This window comes from Falco rusticolus, chromosome 3, assembly GCF_015220075.1.
Source record: "Falco rusticolus isolate bFalRus1 chromosome 3, bFalRus1.pri, whole genome shotgun sequence".
Taxonomy (NCBI): domain Eukaryota; kingdom Metazoa; phylum Chordata; class Aves; order Falconiformes; family Falconidae; genus Falco; species Falco rusticolus.
In genome coordinates this window covers 3295029-3307595 of record NC_051189.1, presented here as the reverse complement: position 1 = coordinate 3307595, position 12567 = coordinate 3295029, and the positions used below count along the sequence as shown (strand labels likewise).

Genomic DNA, 12567 nt, shown 5'->3' with positions numbered 1-12567 from the left:
AGTACTGAAACAAAATACCATAACGGAGTTTGTTATTGTTTTTCTCATTTGCTGCACTGACTCAGTAAACCAAATAAAAATTAACACCTAGGGAAATAAATATTCTTCTGTAGACAAAAGAGATCATGTCCATATCTTACTCTAAGTGATGGAATTAAACAAATACAGCCTTTCACTGGAAGCAAGAAATTCTCCTGGAAAGACTGCTACGTACAAAGTAAAGTTTATTCAGTACTTTTACAGAGCTAAAAAGACAGTTCCAATATTTTTTTTTGAAAAAAAACCCAACAAAACAACAAACTTTATTTTTAAAAATAATCTTGGGATGCCAATTACAATGCCACCTGGTGATATAACTGGAGACCTCATCAGCTTATGAATGATGGCAGTATCACTGAAGCTGACTGTAGAGCGTGCATCATGGGTAAATGCTCAGATCTGTTGGCTCTTTAGGTTTTTGGTTTTCAGTGTCATCATCAGTGCCTTTTTCCATGTCCTCTTACCTTTGCCTTGGTTTGTATGGCAGCATTTAAGCAGAGGAAGGAGCAATACGGTGCTCTAATGCAGCATTACTGAAAATAATTCACAGTAGTTTTGCAGGTGGATACTGTAGTGCCTGGGGTGAGAAATGAAGAGCAGATTTGAGGAGCTGATCCCAGAACCCACTCAGATGCAGCAGAGGAGAAATGGAGAGCTGGAGTAGCAAGGGGCATAGTGAGACACGTGCGCTGTTCCGCACAGCTATCTACAACAGCCTTATTTCTGATGGGAGAGAAGTGGAAATACAGGGGAGTCAGCACAAAGCCAACAGGAAGGGTCTGTGGGAATTTTCTGAGAGGTGAAATTCAAAGAGTAATTGGTTTGTGGCAGCAGACAGAATGCTCTTGCATGTCCCAGAGGTTCTTCTCATTCATAAAGCTGTCACACGGCCTAAAAAGCCCAGACCACGCTCTGTTTTGATGTGGGGTAAGGTCTCGCCTAAGCCTTTCTCATAGTGTAAAAGAACACAGCCATCAGCATGGAATAATATACAGAAAACATGTCTGCAAGCTTTGCCTCCAGAGACAGGTATCTGGAAAAGCCATCAGACTTCAGTTTCAATCGTGGAATGACATTTGTTCACCTCTGTCTAGAACATAACCATCCCTTCTTTCATGGAAAAGAGATTTTGGCCAAGCAGCCTAGTGATGTAGTCACAGGAAATGTTTTTTGTTCCTTTACAGAGCTTCCTTAGGGAGTGCAGAACCTAAATCTTAATCACTCTGCCTTTCCCAGCCTGCCTTTCAGCAAGGTACACGCTGGAAGAAGAGCGCATCCTTTAGTGGATCCTGGAGGACAGACACAGCTGTTCCTCCAGTATGGAGAGTATTGGATTTCTTTCCTGAGAACTGTCCCTGCATTGCATTGTCTAAGGAACTGAGCTGGATGAAACACAAGCCTGAAAAAATCCACAACCCCCAATGTTTTTAAAGATGTCCTACTCCATGACACACACCCTCACCTCTACACACTATTTGGATTTTAATTAACATTTGAAACCTTTTTGTTTCAAAACAACAGTTTGAAAATACTTTGGTTTAAACACTTTGATAGAAGATCCATGTTTTACATTTGTTTTCCAAACTGAGTTTGCACAGTCCTGTTTAAGAATAAAGTTTTCATATAAAATTTTTTGCTTCAGCGTGTAGGAAGCACACATCAGGGTCTTTGCCATTCAGAAAAAAAAAACCACTCCATGATTATTTTCTTCTAGATCAGTTTTAAAGGGACAACACTGGGGACTGGATTTGGGACAGGGACTCTCATCTGTATAATTCATCAAATGATCTCTGAAAAAGGTAATGACTTAAATCAGGTAGTTTAATCTGGGTTCAGTTTCAAAAAAGAAGTAAAGAAAACAGATGGCATGAGATTTTGGGGTCAAGCATTACAAGCTGTCTGCTGCTGCTGTTTTATGGGGTTTTTTTTAATCACAGATAAATGCTTTGCTTGGTTCTTTCTAAATAGTTAAAAATAGTCCTTGCTCTGAAGTATGCTCAGAAGTCAGGAGAAAGGGCTACGGTAACAGAAATTTATATACAAGTGAAACTGATTTGCTCTGGACAGTGGCAGAAGGGAGGTCTCTCTGAAGGATAGCCATGATGTATTTATGCAATTTCCATGCGATTGTGCCATTAGATTTCTCTGTGCAACATTTTTCAGTGCGACATGTGGTGAAGCTACATGAGTAAACCAGTCTTGGGCATGACGTCCTGGATGATTGCTTGCATGGAGAGCAATGAAATGGAATTATTAGTGGCAGTTTAGACTAAGGATCAGTGTGCTTCCATTTCAAGAGTTATAGTTACATGAGGTTATTGTGGTCCAGAATATAGAAAGTTTAAGAGAATAATTAGAAAGTGTCTTGTATAATGAGAATATCCAGAGTTACTAGGAGAAATAGGACAGATGAGAAGGCGGTAGCATCTCATGTTTCAGGGATTAAGTTGGCTGCTGAGAGATGTTTGAGGGAGACTCTGCTTTTAGGCCAGATTGATGCCTGTCTGTACTGTGCGGGTAACTTGTATCATACCTGGGATTGCTTGGGCTGAGGCTGGGTCCTGGCTGGGTTTTTTCACCACCTTCTCGATAGAAGCTCCCTGTTGTAGGGCTATGGAGAATATGTATTTTGTGGTGGGAGTTGGTTCAGTTATTGGCAGAGAGAAAGAGAACAAAATTAGGCTATTAAGGAGGAATCAATGGAATTGGTAAGGGAAGCCTGCAAAGGTAAACTTTGCACTTTCTTTCCTGCACTTACGCATAGTCCCCTATGCTGCTGAATCATTTGTTGCTGTTTATCTAAAGGTACCTTTGCCTTCTTTCCCGGGACTGCACCCAGACTTCATGGAAAACCCTTCTTGGAGCCCATATCTTCTGCAGGGCCTCTCAGCAGTACCATGCAGAGGTGGAGTAAGGCCAAGCAGAACTTCCATGTCCCTGGCACCTGAGGTCACTCCATCCAGTTGTGTCTACAGTGGTCTTTTCTCTTGTGCTGGGCTAATTTTTACTATTGATTATTTTCTTTGAATGGAGAAACCTTTTTTAAGTGATAGATGGTCTTGGCCAGATGTCTCCTGATATGTCTAGAGCTCCTTAACTGCAGGACCCTCCTGCAATAGCAGCTGAACCAGCATCCTCAGAAGCCAGTGCAGGGTTCCTCAGGAATTATGTCAGCAGCATCAGTGCACCCCGAGGCACATCTTTCTGGGGATTTTTTAGTTGTGCTCACAGCTGAGGCACTCTACAAAGCTTAATGTTGGTGGTGGGACGGTGCCATGTCCGTTGTGAGTTGCAATGAAAGCAGATGTGGGAGGCAAGTGCATCTGCAGGTCCCTTTTTTGGTCTCTTTGCCCCATCTATTGGTGAGAGACCGTCTTCTTTTCTGGCTGAATTTTAGAAGTGTCTTTGAAAAAAAACACTTATCTGCTACCTCCTCTGTCAAGCCATGCCACAAATAATTCCTTGTCCTCAGTTTTTGACACTATTTTCTTCTCTTCAGCTACATTTTTCCTTAAATGTGAAATGCTAATATTGATCCATGACTCGTAATACCTTAATGATAAAACCTGTGCTTTGTGATATTGAATGGTGACAGGGAAAATGCTGGCTGCCCTTTTTCTGTCTTGTATCGGTTTCAGTTCTTTACATAGGGTTTGGGGCAGGGAGGGTTGTTTGTTATTTTAAGTACAAACACACCAGAACTCCCCCTATGCTGAAAACTGTAGATGAATGAAATCATCATGTTAGAAAGGCAGAAAGAGCCAGGGTAAAATTTCAGTTCAGCCATATACCCATTTCTCACATCCATCCTCATGTTGTTAGGTCCTGATCCAAAAATGACACAAACACTTGCTTCATTCTGAGCACAGGAGAAATCCTATCTTGTCTACCGTGAAAGCTGGAAGTAACAAACACCTCTGCATCTCAAGCAACCTGTTGAGATCTGTCGAGTATGGAGACAAATTTCTCAGCTAGGAAGGCAAGTTTAACAGTTTGTCCAATACACAAAAGTAAATCCCTCCAAAAATCGAATGGCTATTGAAAGAATATTTTCCCTGAGAGAAACAGCTGTTGCAGGGAGATGAGTAAGAAAGGCTGTCAGGACATTTCCAACAGGAATGTATGCATTGAAGTATGAGTTTGTGAGGATCTTTTACTATCAATGAGATTAGTGTAGAGCACTAGAAGAGTGGTGCATTAGTTTTAAAACACTCGATTCATTACATTGTTTCTCCATACAGTTGTATTCATATTTTTACATCACACCATCCCCACATCGCTCCCTGGACCACCACCCCCACCCCTCCCTGCAAAAAACCCCAAGCCAATACCACAAGCCTGTTCCATTCATTAATTACTTAATTAATCTTTTTGCAGAGGTAAATTGCTCACTTTGAAACAACATTAGTCAAAAATAAATTAGGCTGGATGCTACAAGGAACCCTTCTGGACAAGCTCCGTGTTGTACGTTACCATCGATGGCCTTCAACTCCTCCATCTCTTGTATGGGAGCGGAGGGTGGAGCTCACCTTGTAGCAACAGTAATTAGTGGCTGGCAGGAGATCCTGTTCTGCTCCTGAGCATGGGTCTCCTGGAGCTCAGTTTGGCATCTTGCTTTTTTTGGACAGAATTTAATGAAAACGAAGCTCAGTGCCTTTGCCTGTTTCAAATAGGGCTGCTAATGCACAGGGGAGGACCTGAGGCTTTCAGACACTACCAGAGAGTTTGGTAAACTGGTTTTGCTTCCTTTCTCATAGGGACCTCCAGGGCCCCCGGGCATAGCTGGACCCCCTGGACCGCCTGGAGCACCAGTAAGAAAAAAAGCTTGGGATTTTTTTTGTTTGTTTATATCAAGAAGTAAAAACAGCTTGGGGAGAATTTTAGGTCATGGGTTTCGGTGGGAACTGAGTTGGGACCACTGGCAACGTGTGTTTTCTTCTGTATTTTCTCCCTGGAAAGCCACAGCTGGTCCTAGAAGACAGCTTCTCTGTGCTGAGAGTTGGAACCACGTTGTTGCTACCTGGGGATAAGTCAATGTCTACAGGAGTCCTCACAGCAGAGACCTGACTGCCATGGAAGGGAAAATTGCATTTAAATTGAAAGCAGTGACTTCCAGTGAGGTTTCTGCAAAAGACAGAAATACTGATGGTTTTTTTTTTCTTTTCTTCTGATTTCATTTTTCAGGGACTTCCAGGAGAAATCGGAGTTTCTGGTAAAACTGGACCACCAGGACCAGCTGTAAGCATCAAGGAACTGCTGCTCTTGTCTCCATGCTCTCCATGACTTCAGATACTTTAATACTCAAGTCTTTGCTTCATTTCCTGTAGCTTGTCTGCATGCAAGGTTTTATCGTGGGCTCCAACACCGTTGTCTTTAATGTAGACGTTAGCCTGTGATGCCTTTTGTGAATAAGAATTTTATCAGATGCAGCTCCACTTTTCCTACATGCTGGGACCATGATGTTTTCTTTATATGATACTTTTCAAAAGTAATTTTGCATTTGGCAAGATATTGTTCTTTGAAACCTGGAGTTTCCTGAATCAGGCCAAGGAACTCAGAATTAAAATCTCAGATTTAGCAGAGCATAGCAATTTCTGTTGGCTGTTAAGTCAAGAAAGGTGAGTTATGAAATACTTAGTATTAAGAAGTGCCACCTACGGCTTGCAGTGTTTATGGATTTACTGACACTCCAAAACAGGACAAAACTTTTTCTCATCATGTTAAATGCATTACAGGAAGACATTTTAGTTCATATCTTGCTGAACGACTCTGTCACTATGTGTCGTATAATTTAATTTTAGGAGTCTATGTATTGTATAAGAAATGACCGACATTTAGAAAGAGAAATAGACTTAAAAAAGCTTTATAGCTACAGATAAGAGACTTTTATAGAGAACGATAAGTAATTTTTAAAGTTATTTAAGAATCCACGTTGCAAAAAAGCGCTATCCTGTTGTTTCTCTGTAACAACGCTGACATCCAGTGGTCATTCACCAAAACTGGGATACTGCGAAAAGCTGAGCAAATAAGCGTTGTGAGAACTGCTGTGTATTTTGAGTCACAGTAGTGAAGAAGTCAAAACAAAATGCATGAGGTAGTTCTTCTTTTTCTTAAGCTTACCTGAGTGGCAAGAGGGACAAACTGAGCATTCTCATGCTGAGCTTGCTGTTAATGATTTAACGAACAGGCATGCAGAGCTTATGATTTTCTCTTGTTTAGGGGTTGCCTGGCAAAGATGGATTCAATGGGCTTCCTGGGCTTCCAGGTCAAAAGGCAAGTGACACCACCTACATTGGTATTAAGCTACTTAGCTGGGCAGCTTAGCTGGGTGACCGGGAAAGGGGGGAACACCTCCAGAGCCAAACACAGCCTCATCAATCATACATCACTGAGCTACTGGTGAAGCTCCAGAGACAAGTCAGCTGGTGTGATCGCACTGTACTGAGACATTGTGAAGATCGAGCTGGTTGTAAATACAGCAGGGATGAGAGATCCTCTTCCAGTCTTCAACCACTGCATCCGATTTGGCAAACCCAGTTGAGCGTTGCCAACAGAGAAGCTTCTACTGTCACTCAGGAAAGCCATTGACACTGGTAAGTCAAGGCATGTGTCCAAGGCACAAAAAAGAAGAGAGAACTGTGGCAGAATCCAAAGATGATTCTTTCGTTCCTCCCTGAAGAGCTGGGAAGAAGAGATGCCACCCTGCTAAGGCTTCTGTAGGTCTCTGTGCAAGAAAGATGGTTCATTATTTCCTACTTCTTATGCCCCATTTGAAAGCTTCTCCAAATAACGGTCTAGGAAGCATTGTCTCCTCTTCTGTCTCTGCAGTGGGAGAAGGGAGATAGGAGATTTAGAGGTAAGAGACACTCTGGTTGACTTGCCACCACTGTGTAAATAAGTATCAAAGAAATGTGCCATATTTTGACTAAAAAGGCCAAGTTAGGCTTTGGGGATGATGTCACTATATTGGAATAAGGACAGCAGCTCTTAACCATATGCTGCCTTGGATTGCATTGGCAGTTGTTGCCTTGCCTCTGATACATACATGTGCTATGACCTCTACGTGTTCCAATAACACACTACAGTTATACTTGCCTCTCTCAGCTGAGTGCACTGAGTGCCTGAGCCCAGGTCTAGCAGAGTCCCCAGCTCCCATTTGTTGATGAATAAAGGTGAGGAATTTGGACCCTATAACAATTTTCTGAGGCTAAATAAACTTTGGATTTTATCTACAGCCCTGCGTAGTACCTACTGCACTTCCCAGCTATGTAGCTATGTAGCACATTTCAGTTTTTAATCCACTGCAGTCTCTGGTCTCCTGGCTGACACCACCTACACTGAAAGTTCCGTTTCCAAGTATTTACCTAAGAGGCCCAGTGGCCAAGGTTCCGATCCCACAATTATTTCTTTTTCTTAACAGAAATAACATAGGCTTTCTAACCACATATAGTTTGAAGAAACTGAACGGAGGTTTTGTTTTTCAGGTAATTCGCTGTGGACGTCTTTATGTAACTGTGGTTGACTTTGTGTTATTCCAGAAATATTCCAGCGGGGTCATTGGTGCTGGAGATGTGATTGCAAACAACACTAGAATGGAAAAACATTCTAGGATACATATTCTCACATGGCTCCATTTACATCCTCAGGCTGACACTGAGAATCTGAGTCAAAATACTCCTCACTGTTGCCTGCAAACATGCTGCACTACCAGAGGAGTTTGTATCTTAACTTCTCGTGTTCCCTGCAGGGGGAACAAGGGGAGAAGGGTGAGGAAGGCTTTCCTGGAAAAGCCGGCCCTAAGGTAAGGAATTTTATTTCATAGTTTGCTGTAGACATTGAATCAATCAAGGTGTGACTTAGGAAGGTCTTATACTGAAGTCAGGAGGGTAAGGCTTCTCTAAAGTTGGAGGCGTACAAGGATGAGCAGATGTAGCTCATTGCCTTTCAGAGTTCATGGTGTTCCAAAATACCAAACCCTGTTTGATGCTCCTCTCTCAAGTCTACATGTGTAGGGTGATGTGACCTGGCCCTTGCATTGCCTCCCTGTGGGCTGGATTCTCAAGCCATCCAGAAGGCAGTTTCAGTGCCTTATGGGGAAATAGGTAGAACAATATAAGCCAGGACAATAGGGGACACACTTTACTAATGAGGAAGTGTTCTTACAAAAGGGTCAGGTCCTTGCAATGTTAAAGCCTTGCTTTTGTTTTTCCAGGGTGAACCAGGGAGCCGTGGCCAACCTGGTGAGCAGGTGAGCAGGAAAAACAGTCTTAGCAGCAAGGCCTACCTGTCAGAGCAATGTAAAGTGACCACATGCAATAAATGTCATTTGTCAGTAATGACATCTGTGCATGTCATTTGCATCTGCAACTGAAGATGCTACAGATGAGTGGGTGAGACTCCTGGTTGGACAGAGAAATGCAAAAACTCCAGAAGAAAAATGTGCTGAATCCAGCTTTTCATTGCATCCTGGAAGATTAGGTCATCTACTTCCTGGTGGATAGGGAGGAAAAGGCAGTCCAAGTGGCTTGAAAGTGCTTGTTTGCCTTCACACCTCAAATTAACCCAGGATACTGGTTCTAGAAGATTAGGAACTTATAATAACTATGCGATGCAAGCGGTGATGCTGTCTTTCCTAAGTTGTAAATGCTTGCTGGGAAATACCACCAGATGACTGTTAGAAGTTACACACTCGTCTTAGTCTTTTTGTATTGGGAGTCGGGTTTCAGCAGACAACTGCTGAAAAGTCCTGCAATTTTCTAAAGCACACAGCTGTCTACAAAGTCCAGTCAGGACCACTAACCGTAGATGTTAACATTGTCATCCACATGCCAACTTTCCAACTATAGTATTAAAAACTGTAGAAAAGGAACAGCCCAGTGCAACGAAGGGTTAGACCCCCAACCAAAGCACTGCCACGCAGTCTGGACCGTCTCCCCACACAGGGCTGTTTTGAATTCTAATATCACCTTCCAAAACACTTGCCTCTCGCTGTAGTGTGGTGGTCTCCACACATTTCATAAATGTTCTCTTTTCTGTCACCCCAGTCATAAATTACAATATTGAACACTGCAGACCCTCAGAGGACTTTGTATATCTTCCGAATTTGACAGGAAACAGCTAATAACAGGGGTGTGAGTGTAGTTTCTTCAGGCAGTCATACTGTGCTGCATTTCTGTAGTTTGCTAACGAGAATGTCATGTTGACCCATGTCAGATGTCTTATTAAAGTCAGGATGCATCACACAAATTCTTCCTTCTTGTCTGCTTCATTATCATATCAAGGGAGGGAACTGGGTGGGTTTGTTATAATCAGTTTTTAACAAATCCATATTGGCTGTTTTGTATTATCTTTCTGTCCTTGAGCTCATACAAACTCATTGATGTTTTGCTTCAGTACCTTTCCAGAGGCCAAAGTTACACCACATGTTTTTTATTTTCCTCCAAATTGTCCTTCCTTTCTTCTTTAACGTTAGGCCCTCTGTTTGTCCCTATGATCTCTGGGGTCTCATCATCAGCCAAGATCCTGCAGTAGCTCATAAAGCACCACTCCCTCTGTCACCAACTGTCACTTTCTTTAGCATTCTCCAAACATTACCTTGATGTTCCTAGTCATACTTGGTCACTGCAGCATCTTGTTCCTGACCTGATTTCTTCTACAGACTTATTGTACCTATATCATGATAATGTTTGGAGTCTTCCCATATTTCAGTGATAATTTCATTAAAGCGGGGATCACCTTTTCTTGTTCAGTATCTGTACAGCGCTTAGTGCATTTGGGTCCTGTCCGTGACTGCGATCCTTTGTGATACTGCACTACAAGCGCAGATAGCAGAGTAATTATAAATAGGAAAACATGTATTTTCAGATGACAAACTGGGTCAATTTGCAGCTAAATTTGAGAATTCTTCATATATTTAGAACAAGCCACATAACACAGAGATCATAATTGCTCCAACCAACAGCAATATTACGAAGAAGAAACTCAAATGTAAGGTTCAAACAGAAAGAGATCCAGATGTGCAGTTACTGCATCCAGAAATTTCTAAATCTGTTCATCAGGTAACACCTGTACCATTCAGATAAATACAGTGCATTTTTTGCATTTCCAGACTACATAAAGAAATAAAAATTAAAGTTAGATTTAATTCTTTTAGCTGCTTTTATTTGCTTGCTTGGTCTTTCTACAGAGCAGCATGAAGAAAACTGGTCCTAAATTTCATGGTGTCAATTACCTGTCTAATGGCAAAATAGCAGAGATCATAGCTGCTGTTTCAAGTAATGATTTTCCAAGAATAACAGATTATTTGGTAAACAAACTGATCTCATTCTCTCTCAAAAAATGACCTCTATAATCAATCCCATGAAAAAACTGGGGCAGGTTCTGGCCTACAGCATAGATCGTACATATTGTGGTCTGACTAGATATCAAGAAGAAACCATCTGCAGACATGAATTCTGAACAATTCACAGCCTAATATCAGACATACAAAGAGAGATGGCTAAATCAAGGCCTCGTCCTCCACAGCCTAAGGGCACTGTGGCTAGATCAGCCTACCCTGAGGACCAGGCTTGATGCATTTTTAACTGACAGGAGTGAGCGAAGACTTTGGCCCCCCATTCTGCCTTTTCATTCTCGATTATATTTGAGAGTAACGGGATTTATTAATAGAAGCCATGCTTGACACCTCTTCTTAGATTTCACACACGTCTTTGTCTTACTTTCAGGGTGAAGCAGGTTTTCCTGGTCCTCGGGGTTTACCTGGACTGAGAGGAGAAAAAGGAGACCAGGTGGGTGACTTGGAGCCACAGCATGACATTTTTTTGGCCATTTGGTGCCAAGAAGACTTCTTGTGAGTGTCCCTAGATGGTGGTGTCTCTTGTGTGATTTCTGTGGTGAGCAGCTGATTGGAGTCCAGCCAAGTCACCAAGTACCCCTTCCAAAAAGGTACTTGACTGCCTAGTGACTGTTCTTAATTGCGGCAGAGGTGCTAATGACCAGTGTCTATGCTCAGTGCAGAAGCTTATGACTGATGCCACGCTGCTTGTGAGGCGGCAGAAGAGGTACAGTGCTCTTTAGGCCTCACTTTCAGAAATACCTGCCTGATTTGGGAACATTAAAAAACTGTAATAACAACAAAAATTCAGAAATCCCCCTTGTCAGTGAGCCCTGGAGAAGGCTCCAAATGGCTGGATCATTTTCTGATGGCCTAACTTCCACCCAAGTCCTAGTGTCCACTGTTCCAGACCTCCAGGGGCATCTGCATACTGGGAAATAATTGATCAGGGGTCTGACAATAAAAGTAGCCATGTAAATGAGACCCATGCTCCTGGTAACTGACTACATGCTTGAATGGGATCAAGAAGGGTCTAAAATCAGCTGGGGTCTTATTGTTCAGTTTGCTATCTTATTTGTATTGTAGAACATAGGATATAGCCTATATTCTCTCTATATATAAAATCATAGAAGTGTAGGTCAGCTAGCTCCTATCTGAATGCAAGATAAATATATTTTGTGTATGCATTTGGAGGAGTACTCACATCATCCTTGTTAAGCATCTCCCGTTCAGATGACCACGTTACCTGTGCAAAATAAGAGAGGCAGGCACCAGTGAATGGATGATTCAGAAATCTTTTATATAAACAAAGCTGGTAGTATGAATGTCCACTTTGGGTCTTAAGTCCTTTTCTGGTGCCTCTTTGTTCAACTAGAAAAAAATCTGGCTTTTATAAGTGCATCAGGCAGTAGGATTTTCCACATGCAAGTTATTTTAGGGTTGGTACTTTCCTTTCCATAATCTTAATTGCTATTCATTGGATTTTTAAAATAGTGTGGACATTTTGAAGCCACCTCCAAAATGTTACATTTTTAATTGCTTGCATTGCATGTTGGGGTCAAGGTAAGATCAACTGACAGTGTAAAATATTCTAGGGGGACTGATGCAATCAAGTCAAAATTTGCATATTTCATGCTTTTCTTTCCCTGCCTTTAGGGAGAAAAAGGAAAAGATGGTCTCCCAGGATTCAAAGGTGAAAGAGGAGAAAAGGTAAGTCTTGAAATGAGCATGATATTTCTTAGACAAGAAAGGAAAAGAGACAAAGGGTCAGAGACAAGCAATAAAGGAGAATATCTGAGGAAGGTTAGGACCATTGGAAGTCTTTTACCTGAGCTTTACAGACAAGCGGCAGAAAAAGGTGTGTGTGGGACAGAGACAATCATAATGCAAGAAATAGTAAGCAGCTGATGAAATCTAAGGACAATTTCTTTAATTCAAGGAAACTTTTCTTTGTTTTAGATATTTAGGCTGATAAAAATAAGCCTGGAATTAAATTCTAAAGAAGTTTTCTGTGCCTGCCTGTGATGTGCTAGAACAATAATTTAAGGAACTGTCAGGGCTTTTGCCATCACAACACTATTAATTTTAGTGAAAATGAGAGAACTAGACAAAGGTGATGTCCACCAATATTTACATTCAACCCCTGTGAGCATGAAGATGAAGCACTGACCTTGCAGATGCCTATGGTTATAGAG

General features: G+C 41.8%; 1 protein-coding gene across 1 annotated transcript in view; it reads left to right on the top strand.

The window, feature by feature from the left end:
• Window positions 1-12567, top strand: part of COL22A1 (collagen type XXII alpha 1 chain) — a 237671-nt gene that overhangs the window by 165904 nt on the left and 59200 nt on the right. The window contains exons 25-31 of the mRNA XM_037381896.1: window positions 4797-4850; window positions 5224-5277; window positions 6259-6312; window positions 7787-7840; window positions 8252-8287; window positions 10764-10826; window positions 12029-12082. Coding sequence (XP_037237793.1) covers window positions 4797-4850; window positions 5224-5277; window positions 6259-6312; window positions 7787-7840; window positions 8252-8287; window positions 10764-10826; window positions 12029-12082 — 369 coding nt within the window. The remainder of the gene's footprint in view (window positions 1-4796; window positions 4851-5223; window positions 5278-6258; window positions 6313-7786; window positions 7841-8251; window positions 8288-10763; window positions 10827-12028; window positions 12083-12567) is intronic.